General features: G+C 41.9%; 1 protein-coding gene across 3 annotated transcripts in view; it reads right to left on the bottom strand.

The window, feature by feature from the left end:
* Positions 1-23,042, bottom strand: part of bmpr2b (bone morphogenetic protein receptor, type II b (serine/threonine kinase)) — a 168,225-nt gene that overhangs the window by 81,555 nt on the left and 63,628 nt on the right. For all 3 annotated transcript variants that reach the window (XM_069196328.1, XM_069196327.1, XM_006636761.3), the window contains exons 2-3: positions 6,711-6,881; positions 5,096-5,275 (exon numbers count right to left, since the gene is read on the bottom strand). In XM_069196328.1, the coding sequence (XP_069052429.1) occupies positions 5,096-5,275; positions 6,711-6,881 (351 nt within the window). The remainder of the gene's footprint in view (positions 1-5,095; positions 5,276-6,710; positions 6,882-23,042) is intronic.

Genomic DNA, 23,042 nt, shown 5'->3' with positions numbered 1-23,042 from the left:
AACCCTGACTGCTCAGCACAAGGCAGGATCTCTAGCCTTTCAAGCGGAACTGGACAAAACGATCTGCTGCTCCCATCTGGGACTGCTGGAATGAGGGAGAAACAATTCACTGGGGAAGTGAGGCGCATTTCGCTCCAGAAACAATCGATTTTGGTTAATTTCCACTTTACCAAAAAGGGAAAGCTGCTAACTTAATTGGATTTCTGGTTCATTACGAGCTCCTTATTACTCTGCCCCCTCCTATCTTCATACATCATGTCTTTCCTTCCACTGTCATTCCTGCTCACAGCTTAGTCACTCCTCCTCGGCAAACCTGTGGTGGACCCAGATACCCACACACATCAGGTCTGTATCGTCTTCCACTTTCCCAAACCTCCTGAAGATCCAGCTGTACAGATTCTGCCTTCGGCTTGTATGATTTATACTTGCAAAGGAACAAGTAAAGGTTTATTCCCTGCTGAAAAGAAGAAAAAAAAGGAGATGCACTGTTTCGGCAGAGTGGAGCCTTCTTCAGGTGTGAGGGAAACTCACAGATACAGACAAAATTTCCTTTGGCTTTCGGATAAAGTCAAATTAAACTTGGCTTTATTTCTCTGCCGGTTTCCCTCTCTCCCTCACACCTGAAAAAGGCTCCACAGCTGAAATGTTGTCTCTGTTTTCTTCTCCTTTCAGCATGGAATTAACCATTACTTGTTCTTATGCAGTCTATGCACGCTGGCACAGATACCCACTCAAACCTTTTTCAAATATTTTATACTTGTCTGTTTATCATTTTATTTCAGCTTCTTCCTTGTTTCGGTCCTTGTATTACGGGAACTTTTGTAGATTAACCAAATTGTTTTATCCCACTCAACATCTCCCCGTGTACTTTGCATTTGTCAGTTCACTGATTTTAAGTCATCATAGACAGCCGTGTCATCTGAATATCAAGTATCAAGTTTCAGTCGAACGTTGCTGCTCAAAACCCACCTCTGAGAAAACACTTAAAGAACAGAAAAATGTTTTGTTCTGTTACCCAGGAGCGCCTAGAGGTTACTTCTACCTTCATACCAGAGAACTGGTTATTACTCAAGGAAAACCTTCCCTGCACGTCTTCATCTCTCTTCTGATACCGTTTTAATTTAATTGCCTTTGTGTCTCTATTTTACTCAGACAGAAGCCATACACCCTCAGGCTTCTGTAACGTTTCTGCACTGTTACAATCCCCAAACAGCTGAAGATCACAAACACCTCCTGCGGTCACTACCGACAGATTTAGTACAGAACCGTCTGACTGGCTCACCAACGCCACAACCATTTCTCCCTGTGGGGAAAGACAATTATTAAAAATAAATGTATTCATACTCATCCAGAGTCTGTAATTGGTGCTTTACATTATTGTTGTCTGCAGCAAAAACTACTTTACTCCATTTAATTTTAATCCTTTCAATAAAACCAAAATCTTGTATAATCAAAGGAGCGGTTTCCTAACTGTGAAATAACCAGAAAGAGGAGATAACACAGCAGACTATGACAGGCAGCTTTTCTAGACCAATCTCTCCGTTTCTGACGGACGGAAATGATTGTTCTTTTTATTAAGAACAGCTGATAAAATCAAGAAGTCTTCCACCAGAAAACTGGGAGAAAGATTAAAAGAACAATAATTGCCTTTATACACCACTCTCATCCCAGAGGAGCAGAAAGCCCTTCACATATACTGTATATATTTTCCTCTATCACAGAAGTGCAATATCTATATAGGTGAAGCGTGACAGTCAGTTTACACCAACAATCCCACAATACAGAAGATCAGACTTTAGGTAGGCCAGATTGTTCAAGACAAGAGTGGCATTCAGCCCCTAGGGGTTACTCTTTCAAATCCCACAGAGTCTTTAGTGACCATGCAGTCAGAAACCTGGTTTAACATCTCATCCTTCTGCAGCAGGGCGCAACTTCTCACAATACTGGTCACTCTTGTCCAGAGGGAATAGCTGCACCTACTGTTTCTCCAACATCTCTTAAAGCAGCAGCCTGGGTTTCCCTGGAGATCTGCCATTGGGCAGTGTGATGGCTCTGTGGCTAAGGATCTGTGCCTGTGGCTGGAAGGTTGAACGGTTCATATCCCGTGGCCAGCAGAGGAATCCTACTCCATTGGGCCCCTGAGCAAGGCCCTTAACCCCAACTGCTCCAGGGGCGCCATATAAATGGCAGACCCTGTGCTCTGACCCCAAGTTTCTCTCCCCATCTGTGTGTCTCACGGAGAGAAAGTCGGAGCATGCGAAAAGACAAATTCCTGATAAAAGAAATTGTATATGGCTAATGAAGTGGTCTTCTCTTATCTCACTGCTGACCAGCCTACAGCCTTGCTTAGATTTCGAGATCTGACAAGATCAGGCTACCACACAACTAAATTGTATTTTTAAGTCAGTTACAGTGAGAGACAGTATTTCAACGGAGAATGAGATGTCATGTTTAAACGCAGCCAGTGAAATCGGCGTAATTACCATCACAAATACATGTCTTACTGAGCATACTTAGCCACTATCTAAGCAATCTAACAAGCTCATAATTTATACTCCATCAGTTATATGAATTGCCCTACCATTACCACAATTTTATTGCAGTCAAGTTTCAACTCATCCACTCACGGTGTCCAAATTAGGTGCTCTTCGTTGATGCTATGATTAAAGGACTTAACAGTAAAACTTATCCAAGCCAGGAGGTTCCTAAAGCATTTCTGAGCAGAACTCTGTAGCTGCAGTGCCAAAAATCAGAAATATTTCATGCCTGCATACCGGACACTCATGATAATAAGTACATGATAATTCACACTCTGTGAACTGCTATCTCGCCTAAGCTGTTCCGGAGATATTTGAAGAAACTTCAAAAGCAAACACAGGCGAATTAGTCCAAGCTTCCCATCAATCCCCGGTACAAGCAGCATATGAGGATCGGCATACTGAATAAGGACCAACCCTACAATCACTGCTTCTGTCTGCTCCATGCTGTTCCTTTTGTGACAGCCCTATCAGTTAATTCATGGCTGCTCGGTTTAACAGTCATGCACTCTTTACCAGCACTGGCAGGCTGAGATACAAAAAACTTAAAGAAAATAAATACAAATAAGCAAAAACTTAAAAGAAGTGATGAAAGAAAGACTTCACCTGTGGTCATCACAGTTTCCATCAGTCTCTCTTGGTATAATGGCTAGGTATGGCTCCTGGCCTAACCGGGAGAGGAGGAGAAGACACCAGCCAAGCTATGTCTATTCCAGACTGCTGCGGGCCCGACTTCTGGACTGCGGGATTTCAGGAAGTGAGCCAAGTGAATTATAAGGTGATGACTCCAATAAAAGAAAAAATCAAGTTGATTTCAATTGAAGACAAAAGACCAAAGACCCCCAGGCAAACGCTGGGAATGTGATCTGGGTGTAGATGCTGCCTTGGAGAACGTGTGAAATCCCTGCAATGCTTGCATTTCTTTTGATCATTACTGGATTTGTAGACTGTAGCTGCTGCACACCTCCGCTTTCTGTCAGATTTATTTCACCACAAGACCACTACAATTTCCTGAGAGGGCTGGAAGCCCTTTTTTGCTTTTAGCTAGCTTCTCTTCCTCAGCTTACATGAAGACTTATAGACCACTGCAGCATGAGTACTATTTGCATTATGCAGAGACTGCATGGTGCATTTCAGTACCAAACCTTTAGGTAAAATGCATTCAAATAATGTTATTAAGCAGACTGGGTAGGGTAGGGGGGTTTTAATCTCGTTTGGGGGGCACAGCTGCATTGCAGTAAGCAGTACTGCATCACAACTCTTGAGTCTTGGTTAGATCCTTCTGTGTGGAGTTTGCATGTTCGTGTAGGATTTCTCTAGATGTCTGCCCACTTTCCAAAGATAGCAGAGTAGGTTTGCCCCAGTCTTAAGACTCGAACCCTGGACCTCATTAGCTGCATAGTCTGGACTTCTTGCTCACTTCAACCTCAGACTTATTTCTAAATGTTTAATGGGACAGACTGGGCATTCACTGCACCAGGATACTTGACCTCCTTGCTCGAGTGATAATTTCAGCAATACTAGTTCTGTGATAATGAAACAATAAGATTTTAAATGGTGCAATGAAAAAGAGAAGATCACCACATTGAAGCACAGGACAGAGAAAAAGATTTCTACAACCTGATCAGTGAAAAACTCCACATTAACTGCATTTCAAACCCTATATAACTACACTAGCATTACAGTACATGCAGAACACATGCAGTGGAAGCAGAGTTCAAAATAACTGGACAATATCTTTAAAAAAAAGCAAAGAGTAGTTAAAGAGATGGGCTAATCTGTAATAATAATAATAATAATAATAATAATAATAATAATAATAATAATAATTGCTTACACGTATATAGCACTTTTCTGGACACTCCACTGAAAGCGCTTTACAGGTAATGGGGACTCCCCTCCACCACCACCAATGTGCAGCCCCACCTGGATGATGCGATGGCAGCCATAGTGCGCCAGAACGCTCAACACACACCAGCTCTCAGTGGGGAGGAGAGCAGAGTGATGAAGCCAATTGATAGATGGGGATTATTAGGATGCCATGATTGGTAAGGGCCAATGGGAAATTTGGCCAGGACGCCGGGGTTACACCCCTACTCTTCTCGAGAAAGGCCCTGGGATTTTTAATGATCAAAGAGAGTCAGGACCTCGGTTTTATGTCTCATCCGAAGGACGACGCCTGTTTGTGGGCAACTAGAAATGTGGGCATTAGGACCCACGTAGACCACAGGGTGAACGCCCCCTGCTGGCCTCACTAACACCTCTTCCAGCAGCAACCTTAGTTTTTCCCAGGAGGTCTCCCATCCAGGTACTGACCAGGCTCACACCTGCTGAGCTTCAGTGGGTTGTCAGTTGTGAGTTGCAGGGTGATATGGCTGCTGACAGTGGTAATAAACCACTGTTTACAACCTACAGATCTTGCTTTAACCCAAGACTAACAACCAGCCCCAGATAAGAACACTGCCACCAGAGGAGGTCTGGAAACGAAAGAAACACCAGGATCTGTGGAGGCTGACGGTCTGGTCTGCCCGTCTCGCACGACCGACGCGGTCACTTACTGATGGGCTGTGCGCTGGTGGGGCTCGGGGGCGGGAAGTCCTCGGTGAAGTTCACGTTGCACATGTTGGTGCTGCAGCAGCAGAAGCGGTAGGTGCCGTTCTGGATCTGCGACGGGGTGGTGGTCACCACGCAGCGGTCGTCGTGGCACTCCTGCTGGTCCCCCAGGTGAGCCCAGCACCCTGCGGGACAGACACGCTAATGAGGGGTGGAGGGGGGGGTGGGGGGGGCAGGAGACCCACACACTCGCCTCAGGACCCTCCTCTCCCTGGGCTCCGTCTTCCCTATTTTCTGGCTGGGCAAGGGAGTGCTGGAACTATTTGATTAAGGGTGAGGCTCCTGCAAAACTTGCCAGTTGGTAGAGCTTAAGGAAATTAAGGAGCTGCTGAAGATGTTTTGTCTTATTGGTGATTAGGGCCTTGACTTCTGAGGGCCTACCAGACCTTCAGCACGGGTAGAGGGAGGTAAGGAGGCAAATCAGCCTTCAAGCTGTCGACTCTCGCACTTGACCTTGTAACAGTGCACCAAAAATCAGTACATCTAGCTGTAGGAAAACGTGATCAAAACTACAAGCCCGAGATATCCACCACCTGCTCTTCGTCGACCCTGAAACAGAACCATCAGCAAAGGCTTATTTGCTCCCTAGTGAAAGAAGAACTTGTTCTTTTTAAAAAATGCATGGAGGTCCGCAGTTGGTCGTGGAACAGAGTGCAGGGTTACTTCTACATGCACGCACATTCAAGCTAAAACACTTGGATTTCTACATTAAAATCACAATACGGCTTCTACAACTACTCAGGGTAGGCAATCAGATGATGGCAGGTTTGGTAACTAAAATCCAGATGTAGCGCTCAAATTAATTTTGTGTATTAATTGGTTCTACACACAATGAGTTACTAATTATTAATTAGTGTCATGTTGCCCATAATAATAATACACATCCACTGTAAGTGATCCCTGTTTAAATGTGCAGTTTAACCTTGTTTTAAAATGTCACCAGCCGCACAGTCAGCTGAACCCAGGGAAGGCAGGTATTTCTCAGCAGTGGTGCAGAGGCTGCAAAAAGCAGGAATGCAATGCAGCCCTGGCCCATAGGCTGAGGCATCACATTTTCACTCTGGCTGAAAACCAATGACGCAGCCCTTCAGAGATCGCATTTGTGATCAATTCCGCAGCGGAATACAGCAATTCCTTACTGTTCAAAAACAACAGCAGCTTACACAGCACAAACTCGAACGAGTCAAAGGACTGTTGCCACTTGAGATTATTTTTCACAAGTTTAACTACACCACCCTACAACACCCTTCAGGTTTTGTATACAAAAGTATCATTTAAAAACGTGTGCGCTGTGTAAATCTGTGAGTGTGTGTGCGTTATTTTACAAAGTTCACAAAAATGGGAGACCACAGGATGGGTTTGAATATTTTTTCAAGACGCCGCACGTTAATTCCCCTCCGAAGATAATGCTGCCGCTGATGGTTCTATTATTATATCTTCATCGTCACTCAAAAGAAAGATTTTTTGGCGACAGCTGCTCTCAGAGGGCTGCAAACGTCACTCCTGGCCAGGCTGAACCGCCCGCGCGCGGTGTGGTCGTGCGGTCGGTCGCGGCATCACCTTGCTTCACCAGGCGAATGTCGCCGTCGTGCGCCTTCTCCCACAGGCCGTAGCAGCGGCTCCCCTTGGCGCAGCGGATGGTGCCGTTCTCCCGCGTGTCCCCGGACACCTGCTCCTCGAACTGGGGCTGCTGGTCGTTGAACGCGCACACCCTCTCCTCGCTCTGCGCGGCTGCGGGGAGACAAGAGGAGCGGGAGAGCAGGATCGTCAGCGGTCACAAACATGGCTGATGCCGTGTGTAAGAAGAGCCTTAGCGATTGTTCTTCCTAAGAAAACTCTTTTGATGTGTGTGTCACAACCCTGATTTTATTCCACAGAACCTGTCCTAACATTCACTGAGGTATCCTGGTTTGGGAACCTTAATAAGCGCGATAAAAACATCTCAGGATCCCTGTTTAATATCAACAATTTCTTTGGGATCTTTCGTTTAATTCTGATCTGGATGGAAGGATCTACATAATTCCCCACCAAACTCACTCCCAGCTTTGCTTTCCTAAGATAGCTCTGCTCTTTTAATGCCTGCACTGTAACGCCTTGATTCCATGGGATTTTCTTTGAATCTGTCCTAAAATTCACTGCAGGAGCCTGGTTTCTTCATCTTAATAACCGCAATAAAATGATCTCAGGATCTCCGTTTAATTTCAACACTTAATTTCTTCTGCATCTTTCATTTAATTCTGATTTGGGGGGAAGAGTCCACCTACTTTCCCACCAAACTCACTTGTAGCAGTTAGCTGATTTTCCTTGGAGGTCTCTCATCCCAGTACTGACCAGTCCCAGCCTTGCTTTCCTAGGAAAGCTCTGCTCTTCTAATGTCTGCACTACAACAATGACTTGATTCCATGGAATATTCTTTCAATCTGTCCTAACATTCCCTGCAGGAGCCTGGTTTGGTAAACTTCAATAACCGCAATAAAAACAGACTTAGCAGGATTGTGGAGATAGCCAGCAAAAGTATTGGTACACAAAGGTAAGACTTCTACCAAACAAATCAAACAAATAGTGCAGAAGGCAAATACAATCATGGACTGTCATGACCACCTCTTGCACAGTGAATATGAGCTCCTTCCACCTGAGTGTTGATTTAGACTGGGAATAAAGAAGTCACCTTTTACTCCCACAGCTATTAACTGCTCAGTCTGGACAACTGACTGTATATTTTGCACTATTACATATATTATTTTCTTTCTCATCATACATGCATGTCTTTTATCTGTAAATGGGTTCACGTTGTGTTAAATGCACTGTGCTCTGTCGTGTCTTTTACCTGCCTGTAAAGCTAATTTCCCACCTGGGACAATAAAGTAAGGAAGAGTTTGTGGGATAAGGCAGAATCAATTGTCTAGGGAGGCTGGCACATGTTTATTTAGGCATTTTGTGGTCAAAAGATGGAAAAAAATCATTAAAATGGGCATGCTTCTCAAAAAGCGAAAACATATTTTGCCGTCAAAATGTCAAACGTTCAGCTTGCCTCGTGTTTTTTTTTGCTATTTATTATTTTTTGGAGCAGCTGAAGTTGATTAAAATGGACATTTTTGGTAAAAAGAGACAAAGGTCACAAATCTATCATTAAATTCATGGCAACCTGCCTATCTGCCTACTATTTTCTATTTTTAATGTTGGCAACAAAAAAAAAAACTTGCTAAGAAGAGGAAACAGCCATGATTAAATTCAACGAGAACCACAAAAAAGAGCCTCATCCAGTATGGGCAGCAAGTACTTTAATAAACTATGGGTTTCAGTATTGTGTGTTGCTGAAGATGCTAAAAAAGCTCAGCCTGATGGAAACTGCATGTCATCAGTGCTGCAGAAAGGGCTTGTGGGAAAATGCAGAGGCAGTGTTACTGAGACCCAGAAGGCCAAGTGCTCTGTTTGCTTTGTGAAGACATTTGTTGGTTATATTTTTCCTTTACTACATATATGGAAGTATATCAAAGTACTTGGCATAACAATTGGACAAAAAAGAGAAATGTACACCTTCAAACAATATCAAGAAAAGGTTTAAAGAGAGTGGCAGAACCAATTTCTATATTTAGGGAAAAAAACAACATCTGGGGTTGATAAAATACATGGGCTATTTCTTCCATTTCAAATGCCACTTCAAAAGCAAAAAAAAGGCAAGCATTTCAGCTTAAACTCCTGGTCTTAAATTACCTGTTTGTGTACTCCATACCTATCTGACCCAGCACTCAGAAAGGATAACTCCTTTTTTTAGCACACTGGCGTCATGGTAACTACCGAGAAGCGGGTGTAAAAAGCTCTTCCTGGAGAAAATGACTCCATATAGCACTTTTTTTTGTTGTTCAAAGACTAAAGCAGGGCACAAACTTCTGGACAACAGCAGAAACAGATCACTTTTTTTTAATCCTTTGTCACCTTTATAAATCGCAGACAAGATGCACAGAAATGGAAAAATCAATATGTTAATCAAGTTACTTAATTGAAAATCCAATAGGAAGAAAAGTGAAGCAAATTAAATACTAAATTTCTTACTGGTGACCTTAACTGAGTTTATAAAACAGTTTTGTACAATACATAGTACTCATATAGAAAACAGAACGTACTACATTCAAATAGCAGTCTAAGTAAGTATTGCAAAATCCTGGCCACCCTGCTTCTCGATGTGTTAACAATGCCAATATCATAATGCCATATACCGTAAATATTCAAGATGAAATGCACACCAGTTTATGTAATTTTGGTTAAACGGTTAGTGAAACTATGAACCCTTATTATTTAAAAATAAAAAAAAACATTTTTTTTTGCTTTCTACAAGGGTTTTCATTTTACTATTGTTAGATTCTTTGATGGTAAAATAAGGCCAACATTTTAGTAAATGTTAAAAGGTACTCTCAGAGATCTTGGATTAACCTGGAAGGACTAGTTAACACTGGGCCCTGGAAGAATCAGAATGAAGCTCTTCATTTTATCATGCAGCAGACTACAGTACCAGTCAAATGTATGAGTACACCTTCTTGAAACCAGGTTTTACATGATTATCTCTGCTTTAAACTTGTCAATAAACACTTAATATTTAACTACATGATATGTATACCCTCACCTGTTTACCAATAATTGGTGACAAAAGGTAAATGAGGTAAAATGCTAGTTAATGCTGTGAGAACATCTAACAAAAAAATTTCTACACTTCTTTTAGTGTTCTAACACCATGTTATACACATTTCTGACTTTAAATTAACCTGGGCTTCAGACTGAAATCTGCTTGCTTTGGGTGTTCATTTTACGTTGTTTATTTTCAATGCAGTTCACTTAAGATTATAAGTATACATATCACGTAACTAAATATTAAGTGTTTATAAACAAGTTGATACAGTTTAGAGGAGAGAGAGCCTGCTGGCTCCACAGCAGAATGCCCTTTCCTCAAGATGAACTGATCTAAGGCAGCACAATTTTCCCTTCCTTCAGTTTTCCCAGCTTTGCGCACAGAACCAAGACTTTTTTCAATCATCTTGAAAATGCCACAGACTGATATGACCCCAAATGTAATAATAAATTGTTAGTCAACTCATTTCACCTCTCATCACCTATACCAGCACAAGAGGAGACCTCATCTGCGCGGACACTAGTGTTGCAAGTATCTCTCTCTGCTCCACACTGCAAACCTGCTGAGCAAACAGCTCAGGTCAGCACAGATGGAACACTGTTGCGGTTTTCTGAAAACTCTGCCAGATCACAGCCATCTAGTCAAAAGACAGGGGGGTTTTCTGTGCAGCAAGACAAGGAATACTCTTGCCTGCCATGAACTCGCTCATCCTCTGCTCAGAAATCTCAACGAAAAAAAGAGAAACCAAGATCTGTACCAGGGTACTACATAGCCCAACCCTCCACTGCAAGCACAGGCCCCCTACAAACTCACACAAATTCTACAATATCTATCCATCCAACCGCTTCATCCAATTCACGGTCGCAGGGGGAGCCGGCGCCTATCCTGGCAAGCAATGAGCGCAAGGCAGGATACACCCTGGGTGGGACGCCAGTCCATCACAGGGCAGACAGACACACACTCACACCAGGGCCAATTCTTCCAGAAGCCCATTAACCTACCAGTACGTCTTTGGACTGTGGGAGGAAACACGGGAAGAACATACAAACTACAAGCAGATAGCACCCCAGGCCGGACCTGAACCCAGCGCCCCTGCGCTGCAAGGAAGTGATGTGAACCGCTGCACCACAGTGCTGCCCTCTAGAGCGAATCATTCTTAATTCAGTATAAAGTACAGAAACAAGTGACTTATTTTCATGCTAATCAATGGTGTCTATCCTAATACTAACAAACACTCAAAACATCAAATTAGACTGATTAGTCGTGCACAAAGACCCATCAGTTTGAGTAATGTTATCTTCCGCTGAGCACAGGAAATAAAGCTTAGGACACAGGCATTCAGCCATGATGCTAGGATCATGGCAGGGATCAGGGGAAGATTCACCTGGAAAGAGGTGCCCTTGAGAGAGTCTGGCATGATGCTGTAGCAGCCAGCTGTCCCCAACCCTGACATTTGGCAGGATGGCACAAAGGGTGCCACCCTCCATGGGCTTTGCAGGTCCGTTAACAAGTTGATTAATGTGGGCCTAGTCCGGCCTCCCCCCGTTCAAATAGTTAAGGGCAGTAACCATTGTTAATCTCCCAACTCCCCACCTTGGAACCCTCATTCTTCCGACTCCACTCTCCTCTTTGTCCCCCCAAGCACGTCTAGATACTATATAAGAAGGACCTTCTCTTGCTACGACCCCAAGGATATCAGAGAGTCACCTACCCTGAGCACTTTCAAATCCAGACTCAAAACCTTCTTTATCAAAAGGGCTTTTAGTTACAGGTTGTTTGTTTCCCTTATTTGCATCTTCTACTGCACTTAAAACCCTTTTTATTGTACTACCTTTACCTCCTCATCATTGTTTGTTCTTACTGTAAGCACTCTGAGAAGCTACTTTTAAAAGGTGCTATATATAAAAAAGTTTATTATTATATTATTAAAGTTCAATTCTCCATACACCGGCATCTTTTAAGCATCCTCATGCTACAGGGCTAATTGCCATTAAAGAACGGAACAGTCTGTTTGTTCCCTTGGTAAGTGCTTTAAGTGCTTGTTTCTACCAAATCCGAGCCATGAGTGCAGTACATTATCAATTAAAGCAGCACATTTCATCCCACATTGGGGAAACTAAATGAGAGGACAAGACAAACAGGAAGTGTTGTTCCACAATCTGTGTTCACGTGTACAATTCTTTTTTATTTCGCTTTTCAAAATAAACATTTAAGCACAGCCCTAAGGTTTCATTAAAACACATCCTGTTTATTACTTATACTTTTATTTTAGCTTCCTCTTTTACAGACGCAAAAAATGCTAGCGCAGGAAATTCACATGATATTTGTAGCTGGTTTTTTTTATTCTAATGCGTGTGTACTGATCAATAAGGTCTACTAAGAAAAAGACTACAAGCCTGTTTGAATGTTAAGAGACAGCCTACACAGTGGGTTCTTGAAGTTCTCCAATTCTTCTGCGTTTTGAAGCTCTTGCAGAGAATAAACACAAGTCCAAGTACTTCAAGTGCATTAGTTTGGTTTATCTTCATCTAGATTATGTACTCTATTTATAAACATGATCCAGTGCTTTCTTGTGCTGTACCTTTCAGTTGCTTCCTGTCAATTTGTTGAAAAACAAGCTGGTCTAGATCCCTATCCCCAGCTTTGGCTAATAACACAGTTGGAAAATATCAGGATAGAAACATTGTGTAACAGACATAGTAATTCAGGCCCTGAATTCCCCACAAGGGATTTACTGAAAAATAAACTATCATAACAATATGTCTCGCCCAACTGTGATGGAAGTGCATCATATTCCTTAAAGCCTTACATTTGAAGGCTGTTGATCATTATTCCATAAAGGCTGTGTAAATAAATGATATGGCTCTCATAGTGAAATGTAAAATAATAAACTGTTGATCTTAACAAGGACCTAAGACGACCGAAAAAGCTTGGATCTTTAGGGGAAATTACCAGAGACCCACGTCAGCAAGGCTGATAAATATGAAGTGATTGTGTTACCTGTTAAAAAATCATTTCACAGTTTTACGCAAACAGATGAATTCTGAGTTTGCTCTACCCATAACTGAGCAATTAACAATTTATAATGCAATCATGAGATTTTGTCTTATTCCTTAGGAAAAGCCTAAATTATATTGAGAAGGGTTTCCCAAGTTCCTGTTTTTATCTTCCTCTTTATCCTAAAGCAGTAGCAGCACTCTTTCGAGTTTGCAATGGGCAGACACTACAGCTTTTGTGACAACAGCAGACGGGTGCAAAACATATCAACAGAGCTTATAACCTGCTTGCAAGGAGAACTAATTTAAAATTAAATAGAAGTGTCTATCACTGTGTTTAATAAATTGCATTGCTTACCAAAATAGTGGAGTTTTTATACAATGAATACCCTTACATGGACAGTGCATTTTGAAATATCTCCCAGTTAAAATTGACAACATACCTGACAACATGTGAGTGTAGTACTGAAAGGAGAAGGAAGAGGCAGACATATTCCAATGAGAGCAAGGATAAGAGCAAATCTTTTCATTTGTCAAGCCCCTCTTTTTTTATATTTTAAAACAGCTCCATTGGGGTAACATTTATCTAATGTTATATAACATTTAGATAAAAGATTTAGATAAAACCAATGAGGACACAAAGAAAGCACTATAAAGGAGTGACAAGACACTCACAATGAAGACTATTCAGCTTTCCCTACTATACAACATTTTTTAATACGGATTTATTCACACCCCTGACGAAATAAGAATAAAAATGACATATTCAATAATCCATGGTGCTTTAAAGAATCTCAATGTTACACTGTAATCTTAAAAGTGCAGCTCACAACAAAGCCGTATGTGTTAATTATTTCAGGACTTGAAAACATATTCACATTTATTCACAGTTCTGTAGTTTATGTTTGCTATGCTTGCTTTGTAGCTATGACTGTATGCTTTGCTCCCAAATCACCTGTCTCTTTCATAGGCATCCCATAACTTGTGGGAGTCGATGACCTTAATCATGATGATGATGTGCTGTTAATGAAGGTATTTTGTTTGTGTTTTCTCCTTTAATACCAATAGGAAACAAGAAACCATCAGAAGCCTCTACACAGTTCCAGAAATTTCCATTGTTCTTCCAAAAAACAATGTTATAATATATGTAATTTGCTTATTTGTATTAAATGAATAACTCAAAATGTGAATAAATGTAACCCTTGTGTCTTCTGGGACTCAATTAATTATTTATGACAACTGTGTGGAATGGGATTGCAGTTACAGTGCACCATTTTTAGAAACATTAGGAAAATCTGTAACTCCCAATTTTACCAAGGATATGAAAAAATCTGAAGGCCACATGTGAGCACCTCATACTCTATTTTGTGGTAGACTAAAGGAAGTCAGTTACACGATGAATTTAACCTTCGTGGAAGAGATGCAAGATACCAGTTCACCAAGACTGCTCAGGACTCCTCTCCCAGAGAAAGGCCAGTGATTTCTATATTTAGAAACCCAAAGGAACATAAGATTTAGGATTAAAATGAGATCAGTCCACTGGGCCCTTTTGTTTGCCTGTAGCCTGCTGTTATAAGGATCTCATTTACCTATTTCTTGAAAGTAGTAAAGGTATCTGCTTCAGTAACATGTCTGGAAGCTTCCAGTAAAGAAGGTTCAACTCCCTCACCAGTATTCAGCAGTCAGCTGGGACAGGAATATGACAATGTCATGTGCTCATCCTCATTGTTTTCCACCACCACCATCATGCCAGCAAAAAGCAGGAAGTGATCCCAAGACTAGATTTCTGCTTTACAAAAAATTGTAAGTGTTGCTATTGAGAAGAAATGGTTTTAGATTAAAATAGAGATAAGAGAGAGAGATCACTTCATTGGCCATATACAATTTCTCGTATTTTCGCAGACCCCAACTTGCTCTCCATGAGACACACAGAAAGGAAGAGAAGCTTGGGATCAGAGCGCAGGGTCAGCCATTAATACGGCGCCCCTGGAGCAGTAGGGGTTCAGGGCCTTGCTCAGGGGCCCAACAGAGTAGGATTCCTCTGCCAGCTGCGGGATACGAACCGGCAACCTTCCAGCCACAGGCACAGATCCTTAGCCACAGAGCCATCACACTGCCCAATGAATTCAGACATAACTAAATGATAGAGGCAATGTTTTATTATTATAATAAGAAATATTTCAAAAGGGACAATCTTTCAGACATAGATTTACATCATAGTAACCACCAGTCACTCAACCTTCAGAATTATAATGCTTCAATTAATTTGCTATTTGCTTACTCTGTTAAGTAAATGACTGTGATCTAGTGCGATGACTGAATGCTTTTTGCTGTCAATTTCCGTGAATCTCAGAAGCTGCCGCATTTTCAAATCTCATTTCATGTGTAATTAAATTCAGACATAAAAGATAAGACCAGACAAAAAGGGTTAAAGACGTGATATTGTATTGCAGGCTAATGTAATTCATCCTTAAAGGGCACTCGTCTTTTATCAAGCTTGTGCCCAATGTAGCATACTACGTACTACAGCTGTAAAGTACTGTAATTATGCAAGTCAGACTAAAACCTTGAAGGCACTTCTCCTAAACCTTAAAGCAGTATGGCCTTCAATGTATTAGGTATATCCTAACTTTGAAAAGTGTAATGCTTTATAATACTGATTTTCAAAAACTCTCATAAACCTGCATTGTTTTATTTACCAAACCCCAGAAGATCATCGGCTGTGGTCTCACAGAGATTAAACAGCTCTATGAGGGCTGCCGCTGTGGTAGAATTCTGGCCATCGCAGGGTACAGACACCACCCCGGGCATGAGCTCTTTGCCCCCAGGCAGGAGATACAGTACAAGAGCCACCAGATTCTTCAATAGCTTCTATCCACAAGCAGTGCGATGGGCGAACACATTTGGCCATGCCCCTCGGACCACACCTACACCATCTACCTCATTGTAATTCTATTTATTGCACACCTGCAGTCATTGGCAATGTTTGCATTCAAACTGTTTACTTGTACATTGTCTACTGTTTGTTTGTGTATGGTCTTCATGCACTGTCTGCACTTTGTGTTTTACACTTGTTTTAACAATCGAGAGACTTTCTGTATGTAAGAATTCCATTGTAACAGTACATGTACCAGTTACATATGGCATGCCATGCTTTTCATGCTTGTATCACAAGGGCAGATTGAGAAAAATTAATCATATTAATATTACTAATTTATGTGGTTGATTCTTTCATAAAAAAAACTAACGTACATTAGCACCAATTTATACAGTTAGGTATTAGACTAGAAATTCCCACGTGAAGTAAGTTTCGCAAGTGTACAACAGCAGTGTTACACCTTGGACTCGAACCTACAACCATCCAGTTGTAACTCTAGATTCCTGCCCTAGACCACAAGACTAGACCACAGGATCAAGAAACAACCCAACAGTTAGAGGATGAGGATAACTGCGGATTTGATGGTCAGATACCTAATAATATATGCTGTTGACGACGAAGTTCAGCTCAGTGGATTTTGGGATTTATTACTTAACCAACTGAGCAAAGTTGTCCAAACAGTCTCTCCTACGGAACCATTCTCACGTTCTTAATGATCTTATGGCTTGAGCTCGACCTAAATGGGACTTTTTCCATCTGATGTTAGACTTATCAAAGGTACAAAATGGGTTAACAACCAAAGAGAGAATATCAAATCACAACTAATCAACTGCCCTGTTCTAATTACCAGAGACCCACGTCAGCAAGGCTGATAAATATGAAGTGATTGTGTTACCTGTTAAAAAATCATTTCACAGTTTTACGCAAACAGATGAATTCTGAGCTTGCTCTGCCCATAACTGAGCAATTAACAATTTATAATGCAATCATGAGATTTTGTCTTATTCCTTAGGCAAAGCCTAAATTATATTGAGAAGGGTTTCCCAAGTTCCTGTTTTATCTTTCTCTTTATCCTAAAGCAGTAGCAGCACTCTTTCGAGTTTGCAATGCGCAGACACTACAGCTTTTGTGACAACAGCAGACGGATGCAAAACATATCAGCAGAGTTTATAACCTGCTTGCAAGGAGATACTTGACAGTTTTACGACAATGTCAAGTAACAGTTGACATTGCAAAGTTGAGAATTAATTGCAACAAAAAAAAACATTGCACACCTAAACATCAGGACTGAACGTTTTGTGTGGGGAACAGCTTTTTGTAGCAGGTGCACTTTTAACTGAATAAGTGTGACATGGGTAAATTCACTACACTGATTAAGCTTTGTCACCAAAAAACATGTCGATCTGTGATACATTCATTCTTCGTACCAAGTTGCAATTGCTACTTTGACAGTTTAAATTTCCTTTCTCTTGTAAAGTCTGCTCATTGCCCTCCATGACTTAGTGGGGTGAGCTGGAACAACCACCATCACCTATCGGTCCAAGGGGCTCAAGTCAGGGAATTAGGCAATCCACAACACATCTGCCACAACCTGCCCCTCACACAAACGTTGTTACACTGAGCGGGCTGAGGATGTCCGTTATCCTATGTCAGGATGAGCCCACATGAGCCCGAGGTCTTCAGATCGGTTCGATTTAGTTCCATGCAGTTGCCATCGGTCACAATAAAAGGAGTTCTGCAGCAACTTATCATACCGGACCAGCCCATCGTACCTGGATGCCGTGAGACTCCCAGATCACAGTTTATCACTGCAAGAAGGTGCAACAATGGCCAGGTTAGGAAGTACTAGCGCTGAACACCTCAGACGGCGAGAAATATGACACTGACATTTGACTTTTGACAAGCAGGGCATATTGATTCCTAGACGTTCAACCTTCAACAGGTGAAATCGTGTTATTACCTGTGCCCAACTGGCATCTCGCGAATGAGGTGATTTAACGTTTATGCAGAAATGAAACTCACTTGAGTGTACCAGTTGGTTATTAACAACAATCGATCACAGTCATGGCAAAAAACATTTATTGCCACCACCAAGGCATGTGTAAATTATCAACAGAGCTTATGACAGCCCTGTATTGGGGAATAGTACTGTTTGTATGTGTGTTGCTGCGTGTATATCTGCGTGCACGTTTGTGAAGACGGGTGCGCACCAGCACAAATCCCCAGAGCTGGGATGAAAGGTCATTAGCCACAGCAATTTCCTGTAATTCCCGTAATTTCCAAGACAAATGGAGGCTACCGGCAGCAGCCTGCATATTCCCAGATGCAGGGAGGGCTCAAACGACTCACTGCCTTTAAAGAAGATCAGAAAAGAAAAAAATAAATAAAACAATATGCTCCCCAATGAAAGTGAGCCCCAGAGATGAAATAAAACTCATGTATTCATGTCATCAACTGCGGACACAAAAGCACAGTGTAGAATGTATTTCGACTCAGGGGGTTCAGCAACCTTACATTTGTATGCAGGCGATTTAATATACAAGCTGATACCACAGCTGTATGGTACTGCAGTACTGATACCGTTTCAACAGCATCAGACTACGGCTAGCTTTATTAAAACTGAAACAACTGTCGGTATCTTCTCCCTCGTATAAAATAAAAACAGACCACCTGCTCACTTCATTTCCGAGTCGACGGAAAAGAAGGGATGATGGAAAAAGATAAATGCAGCTGAAATGTCCAGCAGTCGTTTTTCATGTGGGGACAGTGATAAAGCTCTAATCGTGATGGGAGGATTCCGTGTTAATTGTGTCTACTCCAATTAAAGTCCGCTGTTCGTTGTTTAAGCAGAACAGGGGGGTCAAGACTGTGCCAGGAAAGATAGTGAAGGAAAGCAAGTCTTCGGAGAATGGAAAGTGCCCGAGCTTCGCACGGTTTCTGGACAGAAAAGAGCTACAGCTCTGGAATCAGTCCAGAGAAGAGCGACCAGATACATTCTGACCTACACTGACAGAGGAGCTAAACAGTTTGAGTCCTGAACTAAGAAGAATACGAGGGGCCAGATAGAAGTATTCAAAATCCTCAAAGGTACCGACAAAGACTGTACAGCGGACTTCTTCAGTGAGCTCAAACTAAAAGACACAAGTGGAAACTAAGTGAATTTAAAACCAAGAACAGGAACACCACAACCCTTTGAGCAAAGCAAGGGGGAACCCAGCCATGTTGAGGAAGCCGACACCTGGGTTTCTTTCGAGAAACGGCTGTATCCTTGGATTAACGTCTAACTACCCAAAAGGCAAGATAGGCCAAAAAGCCTCTTTTCATTTGTAGACTCTCGAATGTTCTTATACAGTAGTAAATACCTCCAACAGCACAAAGGACAATAATGGATGAGAGACCAGAATGAAACAAAAATGCCTCCAACTGCAAAAGCAATATATTTGGAAGCCAGGAGAGCCAGAAAAATGTCAGCCTTTTCCTTCACGACAACATTAACTTTAATGGGGTTTTACCGTTGTCCTCCTGGCTAATAAGACTTAGCCATTTTTCTTTGACTGGCATTTATACTTTATTGGATCTGCTCTGTGAGACTAACTCCATGAGACAGCGTCTTTTTAATCCTAGAGGATTTGTTTTGTAATAATCAGGAACGAGCATCATAATTCTTTCCAGTTTTCGAATGCTTCTCATCCCAAAGGCTCCCCGAGTGCTTTTACCTTCTGAAGTGTCTTGGTTTATCTTACTTTCTCTCTTCACCCTGGTTTCTTTCAAGACACAGCTGGATGAGATCCTTGGGATTTATGAACTACTAACTACCAAACAGGCTAGGCTCAATGGAACAAATGGCTTCCTCTCATTTGTAACTCTTAAGTTCTTATTTTTCAGAGATTTCCAAGGAGGCTTGAGGCATTCTTTAAAGAAGCATTCTAAATTAAAAAGGGCAGTAAAGATTTATCTGGCAAGACCGTCACATTTCAGTCCAATGGTTGGTAATGATGTTAAGCGTTAGTTACAGCATATGATTAAAATGGAAAAAGAGCTAAGTATTTGCCCTGGAGTCTATGGCTGCTGTTGGTGAAGATGCTGCCTTCAGTCTCAGATCGGGTGGGTGGTTGTTTAACACACACTGTTTATATCAACACGTCCGGAGAGCTACAGGAACCATATACAGAACAGAAAAAAAAGGCTGAAATTCTTCCTTGGTGCTGATTAAAAACAAAGAAGCTTCAGAGAAAGACAATGAAAGACGCCAAAAAACCAAAATCGCCAAGGGGATAGAGCAAAGAAATGGATATTCAGTCATTTACCACTTGCTGAAAAAACAGTTTGTGTTTTTTGGAGGAAAAAAAACCTGAATCATGTGACTGAAAGGGGCCTGTAAGAGGACACAGCTGTCAAATAGGAAAAATGTGTATTTCTCAGAGGCGTCTATGAGAAAAACGTAAATCACATTGTAAATTACTATTACCTGAACATCAATGCTGTCTGTGAATATAAACCACCCATTTTCCTTGTAAACATCATTGGCATCATATAAAAGCTTAATAAATCTCTGCATTTGTATTACAATCAATTATACTGTAAAATGGTTTCTGTGCATCTTGGACCAACTTATCCTAGGGTAGTAATGTGGTTTACTTTAGTGTTCCTCCTGTTTCTCATTTATTATGGGGTGGTTCTTCTGCTATTCCTGCACTATGTGCGATAAATTCCTGGTACAAAATCCAGATGGTACAAACAACTCCCTCCCCAACTCTTCACAAGGAGGCCAGAGCAGAGCACTTCGTGGTGCACACTGAAGCCGGATAAATCTCCAAGACTTATCTCTTGTCACACGCGTGCTCCTGCTGAGATTGAATGAGATTAGAGAATGTTTTAGCTACAGCAGTTGTGTTGTCTGCAAACAGAACTCCACTGTTCAATTCAATTCAACTTTTTTTTTTGCATTATATGTACACAAGTGCATAGTATAATGTGAAGTGTTTCTCATTAGTCTCTCAGGTGCAGTATATATATATAGAACAGCAGGCAAGACAATAGACAGCAAATACAACAACAATGTAAACGAGTATGGTAACAGTGCGACAGTACCCATATCTGTTAAAAACTGTGCAAAAGTACACAGAGCCAACAGTACAAAATAACACGGCGATTATCAAATAGTACAACTCAATCAAGTACAGTTTTAAGTTCAAGGTCGGCTTGCATTCAATTGTCGGAGGTTTGGCTTATGTAGGGGTGTAGGCGTACAGTCTTTGTGGGTTTAGGAAGAAGTGAGGAGAGGTCATAGTTTGGTGGGTGGGAGTGGGGGCGTCACCAGCTTGATGGCTCTGGGGAAGAAGCTATTTCCGAGTCTTGCTGTGTGCGACTGGATAGTCTGGAACCTATTACGAGATGGTAGGGGGACGAACAAGTTGTGACAGGGGCGAGGGGGGTCAGTCAAAATTTTGGTGTTTTTTTCACACTACTGGCGTTGTAGAGTTCCTGGATGGATGTAGATGGTTGAGCTCTAAAGCACCTCTATCAGTCACACCCAGAGAGCTGGCTCGTCTGCTTTCTGGAAGCACAATGGGACAACACTGTCTTTGGGACTTTTTTGGGCCATAACTCAAGTGTCCTGAGCAAACGGGACTGCCCTGCCTGTCCACTGCAGACCTCAGCAATTTAGCTACAATGTAAACTTGAGCAACAGTCTTTTCCCTGCCTTCAAAATGCTACCAGACCACCGGCTATTACACGGGGTTTATAAAAGTCAAAGACAAAGGACCGACAGCTACTAATAAACTCAAAGATCTCTGTTTATGGAATGTGTGGCAATCAGACAACCCTAACCCAACCTTCGACCACACAACTCTCAAGGACAGGGTGTACAATTTGTTACCCAGTTTTCGTTCAAAGCAAGCAATTGGAAATTCAAAAGGAAAAAGGAAATTCCTTATAAAACAATAGGAAATTCCTTACAGCTCCCAGTATAAGGTCTTAACATTACATTGCTGTAGCAAAGCTCAATACTGTGTTGGGTTTAAAATTATAAGAGGAAATAAGTCTAGCGTGCATTGGTAAGCTCTGTTCTTTATGATGAAGTGCTCAAGGATAGAAGGAGACATTGCGATAATGAGTGCTTTCCACAGTATCTGTGCCAGGAGCTATATGGCTCTCTCAACTCTGTTGCAGGGCATTTGTTTGGCTCCATATTTAGAGTTGGAATGTCATGAGATGGATGCTCAAATGCCATTTGTCTTGTATCCTTGCACTTGCAACGTGCAGTTGGCAAAATAATTGTTATGATGAATGCAAACCCTTCTGGATTCAAACACAATAAAGTCTCGCCGCCTGGAGATATCACCGATTCAGACGAAGGCTTTAACCCCTCAACAACAACAATTAGAAAACACTGCACACATGAGAATGAAGATGGTGGCCACAGCAAATGAGGCATTTGTAAACAAATACTCATCTACTGAGTGAAATGTTAAATCAATGGAATAATAGAGATGTTTTCATTTAACCTGAATGAGGCTGCATGAAAAAAGATTTACAGTTTTATTCGATAGGAGCAGGGAGAAATACGATGAAACCACCCTCAGTAGTATTTATCTATCATGTAACGGAATAAATAACTATACAAGATAATGAAAGAAATTCCGTGTACTATGTTTCTAACATGATATTCTGGCTGCTACTTTTTAATCTTTTAACAATGAAATACCCCAAAATCCAACAGCAATGCGCAGCCGACTAACCCATACCGTGTGGAGAAAACAACCGCGACGTTCTAACAACCGGTTTCGGAGAAAAACTACGGAAAAAATTCTGGGGGCCGCCTTGGCCAACGTGACCCCACGTCACGGTTGCCACATCTGCCGGTTCTCAGTCACTTGAAATCCCCAAGCAGGCAGGACCGAGCTCGCCGAGTGGAACTGACAAAACCAATTTTGAGCAAAATGGAACCAGCTCAAAGGAATGGACGGACACACACACACAAACACACGCGGCGGGTTCTGTCGATAAAAGGTGATGGGGTTTGGCTCGGGGCTCAAAAGGAACTCATTATTTAACATAACAGAAATCTTCAAGTGCAGGCTAAACCACAGCAGGCCGGCTGTACCCTTTGTTGGGCCCTGCAATGGGCTCATTTGTAGCGTCTCCCACTGACATCCTTTCTCTAGCCTAATCTCTGGCTGCTGTGTGCAGTCCATGCGCTCTGCCACCCCTCATTACCTCAAAGCAGAGCTGTTTTGATTGGCGTGCAGACAGGAATGCTTTGTCTGAGCAGAGCTGAAGGCCTCCTCATACCAGCCCTGTGGCTAAAGCCTACCAAATTTGCTTTTTGGAACCCCTAGGCGCCGTTCCCTCAACTCACTGCACAAACTTTTATACCCCTGCAGTTTTCA

This window comes from Lepisosteus oculatus, chromosome 12 (assembly GCF_040954835.1).
Source record: "Lepisosteus oculatus isolate fLepOcu1 chromosome 12, fLepOcu1.hap2, whole genome shotgun sequence".
NCBI lineage: Eukaryota > Metazoa > Chordata > Actinopteri > Semionotiformes > Lepisosteidae > Lepisosteus > Lepisosteus oculatus.
This window is presented reverse-complemented; position numbering and strand designations above follow the sequence as displayed.